Source organism: Balaenoptera borealis (assembly GCF_965194805.1).
Source record: "Balaenoptera borealis genome assembly, chromosome: 7".
In the NCBI taxonomy this organism is placed as follows: Eukaryota; Metazoa; Chordata; class Mammalia; order Artiodactyla; family Balaenopteridae; genus Balaenoptera; species Balaenoptera borealis.
In genome coordinates, this window is record NC_138864.1 from 20,405,797 (window position 1) to 20,421,432 (window position 15,636).

The 15,636-nt window shown below is 39.1% G+C and overlaps 1 protein-coding gene across 4 annotated transcripts in view; it reads right to left on the reverse strand.

Annotated features, from left to right (window-relative positions):
- HBP1 (HMG-box transcription factor 1) overlaps nucleotides 1–15,343 on the reverse strand; it is a 31,538-nt gene extending 16,195 nt beyond the window's left edge. Inside the window, exons 1-5 of one of the 4 annotated variants that reach the window (XM_082399834.1) lie at nucleotides 15,266–15,343; nucleotides 6,033–6,216; nucleotides 3,665–3,893; nucleotides 681–819; nucleotides 52–163 (exon numbers count right to left, since the gene is read on the reverse strand). In XM_082399834.1, the coding sequence (XP_082255960.1) occupies nucleotides 52–163; nucleotides 681–819; nucleotides 3,665–3,893; nucleotides 6,033–6,216; nucleotides 15,266–15,280 (679 nt within the window). In that variant the 5' untranslated portion in view covers nucleotides 15,281–15,343. Of the gene's footprint in view, nucleotides 1–51; nucleotides 164–680; nucleotides 820–3,664; nucleotides 3,894–6,032; nucleotides 6,217–8,325; nucleotides 8,403–9,384; nucleotides 9,503–15,108; nucleotides 15,133–15,265 lie in introns of those variants that run through there. The other 3 variants (XM_082399837.1, XM_082399835.1, XM_082399836.1) reach the window with 3 other exon arrangements.
- Nucleotides 15,344–15,636: the final 293 nt, after the last annotated feature.

Genomic DNA, 15,636 nt, shown 5'->3' on the forward strand with positions numbered 1-15,636 from the left:
CTAGTGTGCTTGCTACACAAGTAAACTGTAAAGAATTCAAGCATTTTTTACCTTTCAAAAAACAGTGCCAAGCAGTCGAAGGCCAGGAATTGCACCACCCCAAGTCGTCATCATCCGAGAGGGAGGACATGCAGAAAATGCCAGATTCTGACTCACTGTTTGCCTGTAGAAAAAATATTACAAATTTTCTAGGTTTTTTTTCTGTAAGATGTATTTTGTTAATTTGTGTCTTCAGACTATCTATCTATCTATCTACCTACCTACCTAGCTAGCTAGCTATGCCGGGTCTTAGTTGTGGCATGCCGGATCTAGCTCCCTGACCAGAGATCGAACCCTGGCCCCCTGCACTGGAGGCACAGTCTTAACCACTGGATGGCCAGGGAAGTCCCCAGACTTTCTTATTAGTGGATAACTTAATCATTCTAAACTTAGGGGAAAAAATCGCCTTTGAAAACTGAAGTTCTGGGAAGTTTTAGTTAAATGCATGTTCCCACTGGTAACAAACTTTCCTAACAGTTAATAGAGCTGTACATAAAACTGAATCCAGATCAGTAGGAGAACAGCGAGCGAGACTATTTCCCATCTGCATGTGCTTCAGGAGAATTGCTTAGAGAGGGAAAGTTAATGTCTTTCAGCTGCTGTACGAATTTCATGAAGTTTAACCTCATGAATAAACTTACCCTTTCGTGTCTGACTGGCGTTTGCTCCTTCCAGTGGTGATGAGGGAAGGCTGGCTCACCCTTAGAAGAGGACACCGGTGGAGGGCGCGCATAGGAATGTAAACTTTTGCTAGTAGCTATGATGTGTACAGGAGATGATCTAAAATAAAGAAACCGTTTTAACCACAAAGCAAAGGTCCTTAAAGTAAAGCTTTCCTTTTGGTGAACTTCATATTCATAACACCAATGTTATTACATATAAGACACCTATGGGAAACACTAATAAAGCCATCAGGGTTTCATCTACGTTGTTCATCTATGTTGTATGTTGTTCCTTAACATCTTCCCCAAACCCTCTTCACACATTTTAAACACTGTTTTCAGATTAGATAATATACTTTAAATTCCAAATTACTGTTTCATTTACTCATTCACTCATTTTTATATCACTAAGTACATACAAGTGTGCAGTTTCATTCATGAAGGATGATGCCCCTTTATGCAGGGCTCCCGATCCCTTTCTCTCTCCTACTGTGATGTGGTCACCAAATCTCGGCCCTCCAAGCTCAACGTGACCAACACGGAACTCTTTACCTACCAACCACCTGTATCACTGGGCAGATACAGTGAACTACCTGAAGCTAAAACGTTTAAACTTTTTATAGTAGAAAACAGCCTATTTGCAAAGCATCTACACATAAAGCCAGTTACTTCTGCCCCCAGGATCACCTTAAAAAGTAAGTTACCTCTTGCCCCGCTTTCCTGTCAAAAGTCTCTTTACCAGGCAATGCTCCCTTCAGAGTACACGGGGCTCCCCAGAACACACTAAGATCCTTCCCCCACAAACATGTAAGAGGGGTAACAGTAAGCAGCAAGCCCATAAAGGATGACCAGTAAGGTATACTGACTCGGGAGTTTGGAAAGCAGCAGAAAGGAAAATTTCAGGGTCTAAGAAGTAAATCTGAAGGTCCCAAATCAGGACAATTCTCTGAGATGCCAACTAAGGATTTGGTCCTTAACAGAAAAATGTTTACACATGTCTGTACTAATCCTCTTTCTAAAAAGAGGAAGGACATCTTACTTTCCAATTCTTCCCTTATTCTCTGAGAAATCTGATTAGCCCTCATTTTTTTAAACTTAATTAACATTTTTTATTATACCTTCGCAGAAATTAATTTTTAAATGAGGATCTATATATAAAACCGTACGTTGCTTTCATGTTCATAACACTTCTTAAGTAAAAAGCCCTCAAATTTCCATGCATTTTTAGCTTACTCTCCAATCAACTTTGGATTTCAAAATACAAATACATAATATTTCATCTTTGCCCAATTTCTTCCTTTTATTACACATTTACATCTTTATGAAGTATAAGAGAATGGCCAAACGGCTAAAAATTCCTTAAGCTCATTTCTGCCTTCGTGACTAGTAAAAGAAAATGAGTTTATCAGTTCTTCTGTGTAACCATTTAAGAGAGAAGTAACAATGTAATGTTCTAAAATGTATATGGCCTAAATGTTCTGTAAAAATTAATATGCTGCATGTGTCTGAATTACTAACACCATGGTCTCTTCATCCCTCTATCTATGCAGGGATAATATAAATTTTACCTGTCCTCAACCCCTTGGTACTGTACAGTTACAACATCAGGCATCCCAAGTTCAATAACTAACACAGTTTAACACTCTACAAGAAGTCACAAGAACAGCCACTGACTGTGTTAGAAGGCAGACAAGACAGCAGAGCGTGACTTTTGGTCTTGTTCCCTAGGAAGAAGGGAAGCATAGAAAATGCAGCAGAGAGTAATCTACATCTTTAGGGAGCTACTCCTTTACTTGTTTTTTTTTTTTAACATTAATTTTCTTCTGAGGGTTTTACTCAACTTTCTATGAACTAAATTATTAATCCTCATGAGTTTACTGTGAAAAATGAAAAGTACTATCTCTAAACTAAAATTGGGGAAAAAAGAAAGTCCAATAGTAAAATCAGGGTTTTTTTTTTTAATTGTAAAAACAATTTTTCACTTTTTGACTATTAAGATTACAATGAAAACTGGGACAATAAAGGAATACTTTGAAAGGCAACTTTTCATTCCTGTGGAACTCTTCATGGATTAAACTGAAGTTAATTAAATTGAATTTGCTCTAACCAAAACCAATTACCTTGCTGAATAAAAGAAAAACAGTGTAACTTGCTGGGCTTCACACCTAACAAGTTTATTCTTCAGCAAAGAACTATACTAACTTAGGAACACTACCAAAATTCAGTTATTCCTACATCACCTATTATGGACTCTGGTCTACCCACCCACATGAGTGCAAACCTGGGTATTTCTCTTCCCTACAAACTATCATATTTACCTATGTCTTTTTACATAGCCAATTTTATAATCTGGGGGATAATTAATAAAATATTATCCATTTAAGTCTCTCTAGGAATATTAGTTGGAAGCTTCCATAATTTCATAGCACCATTAATTCATTTTCTTAAACTCTGGTCTGGGTATATGAAACAGTGGTTTCTACCAATAGGAGTCTACTTTTGTAAGTTCAACATTTTAATATTAGCAAACATATAAATAACATAAGGCCACATACACTGTGGAAAAAAATAAACCTAGACCAAAAGGAACCAAACTCAAGGTTGATAAAAGTTTAAAATATGTCTATTTTAATAATGATTCTTTAGACAAATATAATTTTCATCTAAGTAGAAATATATAATAAAAGTATTCTTGGTCTGATGTATTTTTTTATGACTTTAAACCATTTACAAATATTTTTGACTCTGCTGTTCTCATATCACTTTTATCTAATTCTCAAAATATGAAATCATGACATTGGGTGAAACAGCTCTTTGATTATTTTAAGACAAAGAGCTTAATTCTAATGACTTTGATAAACCACTCATGAGATGGTCAACAGCATTATTACTTTTAAAACTAGAAAAAAAAAGCATTTTGTAATGATAAAAGTTTTCAATTAAAATACAGCCAACGTTCCCACCTGTTGTAAAATGAGCACTGCATAAGTGGGCTTTGTGGGCTGGTGGCGATATTTGCTAATTCTGTTAGCCAATCCACCTCATTTTCACGGTAAGTGTTTTCTGATATTTCTGAGGTATTTTGGTTCCAAGAAGGTCTTGGATATTCTTGATGTGACACATCTGAACTTAGCTGGTATATGGCAGATTGAGCAGGATCACTCTGAACAGCCTGAAGTTCAGGAAGATCATCTGCAAATAAGCACACTCAAGATTATAAGAAGGAAATTACTAATACAGGGAACAATTCTACAATCACAGTTGGAAGAGAGGTCCTCAAATTTAGCTAATTAATTTTGTGAGAGGAAAAGTATAAACTCAAAATGTTTTCTTGAATGAAAACAAGTTTCAACTGAAAAAAAAAAAAAATGACACCTTATACATTTAAGCGCCAACAGAGTCTGACAGAAAAGTAAACCTAGCGCATGTAAATGGATTAATGACTTCACTACTCAAACCATGTAACTACCACAACTGTTCACCAACTGTTTTGTTTGTGTTTTCTGACTTTTCCCCCCAGTTTTTTATAGCTCACCTGGGAATAATCCATATACCACTGAGACATTTTTATGTTAACATGTTAATGAGGAAAAAGGCGTTTTATGGGTACACAGATGTACTTATTGTTCACACACTTGAACCTGTTCAACAAGATTACTGCAATAAATGAAAACAACAATTTTCAAAGATGAAACCTAGATCATATTATATATTTTCAGGTACTACTTGTTAGACTTTATCTATGCTAAATTATTTCTTTTTAATGAGAAAGTCTGAACTCAGTAATATTCATTATTTTTTCCAGAAAGTGTGTTCCTGAAAGGTAGTTCATGACGGACTCTCAGCTACCCAAGAAAGAAAACTAGAAATAGTACCCAAGGACCACTCATGTACATGCCAAGGCTATGAACACTGTAAGATAGACTGAATTCTAAAAAATTGAATTAAAAAAAAGAAAAAAAAAGGAGGGGAGAAAAAGCGTCTTGCAGGCCTTAAAAAAGAAAAAGAGAAACAACAACCAAAACAACCCTCTTTGAAACACATACCTACAAACTCTACAGATCCACTGGGTCTCTTCAATATGTAAGTCAAGAAACTCTTCTAGTGTTGAGAGTTCTCCTGAACTGTCACTATAAAAGTACATACTCCTAATTCCTATTCAGGGGAATATCCCAGAATAGCTCACTAAAACAGAAATGTCTTACAAGTACTGATTCAAGACATCCATTCATAAAAGTGACTAGAAGGTATCCCCCCCTTCACAGAGCAGCTAAAATATCACACCAACTTATGATAATTCCACTCTGTAATTCTCATGGTGGTGGAGCTGTTTCCCTTCCCTCACTGCCAACACTGTTCTTTGACTATCTTTATTTACTGTAAAGGGTTCATTTCTGTCTTTCAAGTTAAGGAAACTACTTTTAAACTGAAGTCATGAGGGGTGGTACAAGTTTTCAACCCCCTGAGCCCTAGGTTCCTGATTTCCTCCTGAAACCTAAAGTGTGACAATGGAGGAATCAACTACCTGATTGAACTGGGGCTTCTTGCTCAATAGTAACCACTCCTCAATGAATATTCGGGCCCAGCAATCTCTCAGCATTCAAACAGGTTATGTCCCAACACCTTTAAGATCTCCAAATTCCCGAAGAAGACTCCAGCATATAACCTCCTCTACTTCATCATTTATAAAATGAGGACACTCACATCTCAGGTTTTTGGGAACATCAGAGAAAAATGCACATTAAATGGGGACAAAGCCAAGATGAAAAGTGGGCAGCAAGCCAAGATCACTCATCACCTGTTCACTGTCTTCAACAGCGACCTCAAAGCAATACAATTCAAAGTCATACCTCAGCAAACCTACACACTTCTACAGATCACGTATCTTTGGAGTAGCTCAGCAGCAGTGATAATCACAAATGTCAGATCCTCAAATTTCAAGGGTCCACTGTAATTTCCCCATCATACCAACAAACCAGGCGTGAATAGTGGCCAGCATAATTTGCTGAGCTCACATGGATATTTCAAAAGTAACATCTTTTGAAAAGCCACACAGCAAGGTTTTCATAAGGTGGTCAAAGGCTCATCTTTATCCACAAAGGCAGTTTAGTTTGAAAATTTGTAAATGAGTCTCTATGATAACCAAAAATAGCCCCAAGTTAGGTTGGTTTTAAGTAATACCTCACAAGCAATAATAAGAGAACACTGAAAACTCCTAATGTACAAAAACTTGACATACTTTTTATCAGTTCAAGGTAGGTGGAAAAGCTAGCTAAACATGAAAATTAATCTGAATCTCAGTGAGCTTCCTAAAAACTTAATTTTGTTTACCAAGCTCCATGTGCTCATCACAAGAGTTGTATCCAGGTGAGGATGGCAAATTTTCATTACACTGCAGCAACTCCAATGAGTCATTCATTCCTGAAGCTCTCTTGTCCATTACTAGCAGGAGTTTCTGTACTGCATTAGGCACCTGATTTGTCTTCACTTCCCACACCATGTTATGGTGCTCCGACTTAAAAATAATATAAGAGAAAAATGTCAAGTCATGTGATTTGGAAATAATGTAAGTATAAAATCAATCAGAGACATCACAATGTTGTATCTTTAATCACACATTGCTATCTGTATCCCCCTCAAAACCTTTAGACATGGATGACTGAAGGTCTATTCTATTTTGCACATTTTTTGGAAGATTCTATTTTAATTTCTCTAGTATTTATCAACTGTGTTCATTATTTTGTTTTCTCATCTTCTGAAAGTGAACAAGTTTAACAAACTTAAAATTACAGTCTCTAACAAATATTTTAAAAAGAGTTTCTTGGGACTTCCCCGGCAGTCCAGTGGTTAAGACTCTGGGCTTTCCAGTGCAGTGGTCGTGGGTTCGATCCCTGGCCAGGGAACTAAAATCCCTCATGCCACGTGGCAGGGCCAAAAGGAAACACAAAAAACAAAACAGACAAAAAAATAAAATAGAAAAGAGTTTCTTAAAATGGCCATATACTATATACTTCTTATAAAAATAAAAATGTTTTCTTAATGAGAATTTGGGACCTAACCATACTAAAAAGATACCTGACCTTCTGAATCGGCTACAATTTTTACAAAGATGAATAATATAAAATGTGGTTATACCTTTTACACTCTTGCCTTTGGACGATGATCAAATTAGTTATTTAACATGGGTGACAGAAGCAGCAAGATTTCCTGATTTCTCAGGCTCTACTCCAAATCTCATTTTTAAAAAGTTCTAATGAGTTAATATGAAATACATATATAGTTTTTTTTTCTCAAAATAAAACAGAATATACTGCTGTTAAAAGTCACCAAAAGTCGGGAACTCCCTGGCAGTCGAGTGGTTTGGACATGGCGCTAACTACTACCGGGGTTAGCCGAGGCCCGAGTTCGATCCCTGGTCAGAGAACTAAGATCCCATGGTGTGACCAAAAGAAAAAAAAAAGTACCGTAGAAGTCAGGTACCCTAGCCCAGGCTGATCAAAAAATGCAGTGAAAAGACATTTATACCAGAGCTTTCTAAGCCATGTCATAATCACCGACAAACACTGACACATTTTTTTCTACGAAGGCATTTCCCCATGAACTTTTAAATTATGAAATGTTATCCTGACTATAAAATATATGACCACTGTGGAAAAAAAATGAAAAAAGCTTTTCTTAAAAAAAAAAAGGAATATAATAATTATCTCTCTTTTAAAAATTTTATTTATTTATTATTTATTTATTTATGGCTGCATTGGTTCTTCGTTGCTGAGCGTGGGCTTTCTCTAGTTGCAGCGAGCGGGCTTCTCATTGTGGTGGCTTCTCTTGTTGCGGAGCACAGGCTCTAGGCACGCAGGCTTCGGTAGTTGTGGCACACGGACTTAGCTGCTCTGTGGCATGTGGGATCTTCCCAGACCAGGGCTCGAACCTGTGTCCCCTGCATTGGCAGGCAGATTCTTAACCACTGCGCCACCAGGGAAGCCCCTGTAATAATTATTTCTAACCCCACCAACCCGAGTTAGATACTATGACATTTTGATGTATTATCTTACAATCCAATCTCTTTTTCATGCACAGACCTACGTTTTACCTAAATAAAATCATTTATTTTTCTTCATACTTCATACTATATATATTAATAGTTGAGACCTTTTCCTTAAGTTCATAAGCATTTTCCTGTCACTAATTTTTTCAAAGATCTATTTTAAATAGTTAAATAATATATATCATCAGGATGTACCAAAATTTATTTATCCCTCCTATTGCTAAACGTGTTCCCAGTTTTTCCAATCTTCTAAATAACAGTGAATTTACATTCTTTTTTTTTTAAGTATTTGCTTATATCTGGTTATTTCTTTAGATTCCCAGAGACAGATTAGCAGTTGGATGGCAATTAAACATCTTCTTAAGGCTTTTGACACATACAGCCAAACTGCCCACTGCCTTACTTTATTTCTAATATTTTATTTCAGATGCTTTCTGCCTGTACTCCTCAAATATTACCCATTTCTTGGGCACTTAGAGCCTTACACAATACCGACTGTGAGATGTAGTACGGAGTAGTGAAAAGGGCACTGGGGTAGGTGGAAGGAAACATACGTTTGATACCAGCTTAATCACTTACTAAATCTATGACCTAAAGTGACTGAGCTTCAATATCTCCATCTGAAAACAGGGCTAATGACTCCCGCTCTTTTCTTCCTGGAGCAGTTGTGAGGATGAAATGAAACAAAGTGAGTAAAAAAAAAAATGTAAAATGACTTAAAAAAAAAAAAGTTTTTTATCCCTAGACTGACATAGGGCAATATTATGCATACTATGGGCACTTTATGTTCTAAACAGAACAGTTATTGAAAACAGTTAACAACAGGAGACCAGACAACTAGCTATTCAGCTTCGGTAATTTCCTCCCTGGGAAATCTGACAAATTATCCAACACATCTCAATAAAAGGTCACAGACCATACCACTACCTTAAGCAAATAACAGTTTATCTAAAAGATGTCTGAAGCATTCCCAACAAATGAACACTTTTCCAGTAGGAACAAGCTATTATGTAGTGATTAATCACACTCTTATGATATAGTTACAGCAAATCTGCTAGGGTATAACAAATAATTTCCTACAAAATTGCTGGCTACAGGAGCTGTAGTAACACAAATCGACTTCTCAAGCGCAAGTCGCCAAATCCTGATGCTGAGCCTCCACCTTCTCATTGCAAAAGCCAAGCAAACTTAGCTTGATCTGAGATTCTCGACCCTGGTGGCACACAGAACCACGCCTGCTTCAAACCAGTGAGGCCCAGGCCCCACCTTCCTTCCGAAGCATGTGGTTTATTTGGTCTGGGGTACAACCCTGGTGCACTGGTTTTTACTTGTTTTCTTTCAAAAGAACCCCTGGTGCGTTGTGAGAACCAGCAGGCTAAAAATGATTGCCACATTCCTTTTTATCTAAATATATGTGTATGTGTATATATATATTCATTTATTTAATACATATTATGTACAAGGCACTATACTAGATGCATTGATGAACAGTTGATCATGAATCTCAAGGAATCTTCACTTAAGTGGAAAGATATAAGCAAATGACCATAGTTCTACAGAGCCACGGCTTGGCTATAAACAGGTAAAAAGAAAGGATGGGAGGCTCCCAATGAGAGAAACTCACATGAGCAAACTCACAGAGTTAGCAAAGTACTGGATGAAATCAGAAGAACATAGAAGCCAGGAGGCAGGATGGCCTGTGTGTCTCCTGGTCATCCATCAATACTAAGGCTGGAAAGGTAGACTGGGATGAGAATCTTCAATCCTAATTTAGGAAAACTGGTTAGTTGGTTTGTTTTTTGTAGACAAGGATAAGGACTTTGAAATTAGACTACTGAGTTTATATTTGCTACTTGCCAGCTATGTGCCCTGGACAATTTATTTAAAATCTTTATGACCTGTTTGTAATATGTAAATAATAAAAGCATCTGTATAGGTTGTTGTAAAGACTCAGTGAACTCATAAATGTCAAAAGCTTACAATAGTGCCTAACAGAGCAAACTCTCAATGTAGACTGGCCAGTATTATTATTAGCAACTAGCAGACAATGGGAACCACTGCATACTTTTGAACAGAGGTCTAACATGATCAGAACCACACTTTAAACATTTTTTTGAGTCTACTTAAAAAACCATACTGAAACACGACATGAGTATGCAGGAACATCTAAAACAAATATTTAAGGGAGAGTGTATTAAGAGTAGAGTATATTCACATTCCCAATTTCTGTCTATGCCACTCGCTCCCAGCCTCCTTTGAGAGTCCTTATGAGGGGCTTCCCTGGTGGTCCAGTGGTTAAGATTCTGAGCTTCCACTGCATGGGGTCCGGGTTCAATTCCTGGTTGGGAAGATCCCGCATGCCCTGCGGTGTGGCCAGAAAGTCCTCATGAAAGAAACGGTAATTGGTAGTATCAGTGCAGACTCCTTGTTTAGTAATGCCCCAAACGTGAGAGGAGCTAGTTATTCTGTGTAAGTTCTTGGAACAGCCAATATTAAGTTTAGATAGCAGATTTTAACTCTTTCCACAGAAAACTTTTCAACATCTTAAGTACAGAGAACACAATTTATCCTGACTTAATGATTCAAACTCCAAATGAACATCTGTACATGCCTCATATACAGATGTGATCAGCATAAGTCAGCCCAAGTTGCAATCTTAAACTTGAAAAATTTCTCACTTTTCCCCTTTATTATGAAATTCAGAGTTGCGCTATACATATATACCTCTTCTCAGAGCTCTCCTTACGGGTAGGAAGCAGAGCTGCAGTTAGTTTGTGGTGTCCTCCCCTCCCTCTGCAGGGCCCTTTGGTTTCTCATTCTGCCCAGCTAGGTTTGCTCTCCCCCTCAGCAGGTCCCGGGTGCCCAGTCACCATTCACTCTGCACTCATATCTCCTTGCAACTTCTAGCATTTCTTCAGCACTCTGTCTTAGTAATCTACCAACATCCCATCACAATACTCTTTAAATGAAGTTGGAAAAAACCATTTTAGTTTCAAAGCAAATAACAAAAGGGACCAAATAAATATTTGTTGAACTTGAGTTCTGTGTGTTTTCACCTCTCATTGCTCAAGGCTATCAAAAGTTTGGTCTTGAGATAGTGGAGGTTTTCCTTCTGTAAACCTCCTGTACAGTAAACGGGAGCCTAGACTTCAAGTCAACAGACTTGAAATTCACCTGCTAGCCAGGTAACCTGGGGCAGGTCGCTTAATCTCAAGGTACCTCTACTTATCTCACAGGGCTGTTGTGAGAATTAAATAAAATACATGAAACCAAAATTCAAGCCCATACACACACGTAAGTTTTTTGTCTCTCAGTTTTCTGTCAAACTATAGTATTTGGGGGAAACAAGGCCTCTGATACCGTAAAAGAACACCAGAAGAGTCCGTACTCAAAAATAACTCCCCACATACATTACACCAATTAGATATTCATTATGATAAACAAGCCTCTCTTTCAAATTTCTCCTGGTAGAGCTAATGCTATTGTTCATTCATGCTTTTGTATACCACTTTGGTATTACAGGATTGGACATAGCTCATCTTGTGTTTTAGTTAACTCTGGACACATCAACTCTTCACTAGATCTGTGAATTCTCAAAAAGGAAGAGTAAAATTCTCCAGCAGTTGTAGTTTGAAATGTCATGTTCAATATTACAAATTTGTATTTTATTGGGTGGGGATGAGAAGGCCCTACTGCATTTGTTTTGCAAACTTTCAGAAGTAAATATCCACAAAATCTTAGGAAGAGGAGAGGAAGAGATGCTTAAAAACAGCCAAGTCTCACTGAATGAAAAAGAAGGAAATTAGGTTTTACTAAATGCCTACTATGTGCCAAGCATTTCCACATACTTCATCTAATTTTGTATAAACTTCAAAATAGCTCTGAACAAAGTATTATTCTGGATGAGGAAGGACTTCCCTGGAGGTCCAGTGGTTAAGATTCTGCACTCCCACTGCAGGGGGCACAGGTTTGATCCCTGGGTCAGGGAACTACGATCCCGCATGCCGTGCAGCACGGCCAAGAAAAAATATATACATCATAATAATACTCTGGATGAGAAAAACACGGCTCTAATGACTGAATGGGACCATTTTCTCTTCAAAAAAAAAAAAAAAAAAGAAACTGAGAAAAAGGACAAAAGGGATAGACCAACATAAGTTAGACATTCTAACTTCAACTACTTTCAAGTGCCAATTCTTCCCTGACTCCTTATCTTTCCATCCTCATTATGGACATCAAGGAAAGGATCTTCTACATGCCCTCCCCTAATCCTGAAGAACTTCTATATCAAGCTCAAACTGTTTGTGGGGAGAACGTGAAGAGACAGTAATCTGCAATTACTTTATAACTCTAACATGAGGAATTGAAGTGGTATTTAAAATGGATTACATAATTCCAAGCTAAAATAAGCCTCCATAACAAACTATATTAAACATAACTTTCTACACCAAAAGCAGTTGAAGGCCTTAATGTAGTTCTTTTAGAATATTTTCAATGAAACTTCAAACAAAAGATTTTAGAGAAATGTTTCTACAACTCTAGTTTGCCACAGTGCTGAGGTTAAAAAAAAAAAAAAAAAAAAATCCACACCCCAACAGTGGGTGGTATTCTTTCCATAAAATATATTACTGTAGAATATCACTTACCATCTATATGACTCTGAACAGTTTAACTTCTATGCCTCAGTTTTCTTCTTCCTAAATGGGACCAGCACCTGTCTACCTTTCATAGTTATTGGAAGTATATAAGACACTATACATCACACCCTTACCTGGTTCCAAAGCATTCTCCTACCTATCAGTTGCCCAGTGCCAAATACATCTATATAAGCTCTTATTTTGTGCTGACTTGACACAAAATACTGAAATTGATGAAGATAACAGAAACCCCTAATACACCACTACAAGCTATCCACAAACCTGTTAAAGAGTACTGTCAATTCACATAGTACTTAAGATGAGTCACTGTATGAAAAAACCTTTAAATCATATATGAAAGAATTCATATATGAAATTTATTTTCCCAAACTTGATTGTAACCGTAAAAAATTTCACATTATGTATAACAACTTGTGGAAAAAGCTTTTCTAAACTACTAACAATAACTTCTAAAAATTCAATCAACTATATTAGAGAAGAAAATTATTTTCCTATTCTGTCTATAGAAAATGACAGTGTAAACTATGATATGAAATACAAAAGTAAATGCAGATCAAAATATGAAGGTATATGACTATTATTGATGGGTCAGGCATAAACAAGAATATACAAGAATATCATTGTTAATAAAGAATATCATTTTCCTGAATTTTGTGATATACAAAGGTATTTGTCAGCTTAATAAAATTAATTTGTTGTGATTTATTTTCTCATTCTAGATAAATGTTCACCTTCATACTCAAAACATAATACATGTAAAATACCTGGTATTGTCTCATTAACATGGTAGTAACTTATCATAATTTATGGCAAAAAAAAGTACTAATATTTTCATTTCAAACAGAAATACAGCAGACCAGCTAGCAATTCTCCCTCAAGGGCCTTCAAGGTCTAGCAGTTTATTCATTCATAAAGTCCGTTTGCCTTCATCACGGAGCATTTGGATAGTGAGGAAAACGTCCAAAGAAATTAAAATACAGTGGAGGAGACAACTCTTAAAGCGACAGTACCATGTTTGAAGTCTGAGAAGCAGGCACTGTGAAACATGGGAAATCGTGGGAAATCCCGGGAGAAGCTAACTTTTAAAATAACGTATGCAGTAGAAGTTCGAGAAGTGAACAAGGGGGAAGAGTTTTCCAGGCTAAAAAAGGTAATGGGGCTTATGAAACTAAATAAAATGGAAACTAGAAAGTGAAATCAAAATTTCATTCTATAAATAATATATTAAGTTCGAATAAACAAAAACTATTGTTTTAAAGTACTTTGCTATAAAGTGGCTAAATGGCTTCCTCAAAAGTATAAAGTAGCTCAAAAACTTAATGAGTGTATTTAATTCTTTTGAATATAATTCAAACTTTCTTAAAACTTTGTCAACAATTACCTGCTCAGCAAGAACTAAGTAGTTTAATCATGGAAACTCAACAGTTGACCCTAACACTCCCGTTAGCAAGCTAAAGCAGAAAACATCAAAAACAATAACAAAAAGCAAAGACTGAAAGAACTAGAAGTACATCACAAATGTAGATGATTATCAGTAGCTAAACAATAGAAAAGTATTTACAAATGTTAAAATTATTTTAATTCTCAAAAGGTAACTTTAATTTCAAAACCACTGCTGGGAATCACCTGTTATTGCTAGTTAGAGGGAAATAAATCTAAAGCGCTTAGTCGAAATTGTTGGGAGGACTCCACAACTCCCTTTTACCCTCCTCCCTTCTTAGCATCACTGGCTCCCAGAGCTAAAGAGTCTTTGAGTATCTCCCTGCAGTCAGAGCTCCTTTTACAAAAAATTCTTGCTGAAAACTCCTTTAGAACGAACTCTACATGGTGTAGAACGCACCGCGGAGAGTGAAATCCCCTAGACAGCGTGCAGCGTTAGAAGCAGCTACAAAAACCGGGCCCCGACTGTCGATTTCGCCTGGATTTTTTGTTTTGTTTTAATCTGCCTGGGGCAGCAGTATAGGTTGGACGGCGGAGACTGGAATCGCCTGCCAAGCCTCGCTCTCGGTCACACAGAGGCAGTGCCTCCCGGTTCACGCCAAGTCCATCCCCCACCCTCTTTCGCCATTCATCGCGTTCCCCTCCCCTCCCCCCATCATGTGACCGCAGCCTGGACTCCAGGCTTGTTTTTCCCCTCAGCTCAGCCCCACCGCGCAGGCGCCAAAGAGCCCATTCATTCGAACTGCGTAACAATGAGCCCCAGGGCCCAGCGGCTCCGCGAGCTTCCCAGCTCGGCCCGAGCCCCTCTCGGCCCCTAAAGAGGCGGTGCCTCACTGCAGTCCCCCACCCGCGGCCGGCCGCCCACCCCGGGCCAACCTTCGACCCTCCGCCCACTCGCAAGTAGTTGAAGTCAAACTTTCCGGGGCAGCCCCGGCGCCGCGTCGGCCCCCTTCCCCCGCCCAGGCCCGCCCCATCTCCGCACCCGGCTCGGCCACCCACCACGCCACCCCCGGAGCACCGTCCTCGCCTACGCCTCCCAGCCCCCGCCCCGAGACGCCCACGGGCCGCGCCGCCGCGAAGCCCAACTGAGCTTGCGGGAAGCGCCGGTCCGGCGGGTTCGCCTCGGGCAGATATCGGACGGCTAACTGCCCCCGCCGTGAGGAAGAGGAGCGTCGACCCGAGCTCGCCCGGCCGCCCGATACCCTCGGGATCCTGCCCCTCCCTTCCCCACCCCCACCCCTTCCCGAACAGAAAGACAACAAACCCGCCGCGAAGTGCGGGCAGCCCCGGCGCGGGCCGCCCTGCCCGCGACAACACCACCAGCAACTCGTGTACCCCTCTCCGACTGACGCCGGCTTCCCCGGCGCACGTTAATGCTCCCGCCGCCACTCTTAGTCCTCAACCGAAACTTTCCTACTTACCAAACCCGTCGCCATTACCAAGTCTTTCAAGCTTCGTCTTCCCCCTCCCCTCAAACCCCCGGAGGTTGAGCCTCCTCCTAGCTCCTTCGCCCTCTTATTGGTCTGTGGAACTGCCATTCGATCCTTTCCCTTTCCCATTGGGTGATACCGTGGTCCATCTCGGGGGGCGGGCTTGTATTGACTTTTGTGTTGTGTTTAGTGGAGAAGACGACGTGTCAATCACTAGGGTGAGCGCTTCGGATTGGATTGCTGCCGAGACTGCCGGGACCCGAGCCAAACTTTGCCCGCGAAATGGATTGTGGGTTAGTAGTCTCGGCCTAGCTGCGTTCCTCTCGGGAACTGCACGTCGGAGGAACCGGTTGGACTACATA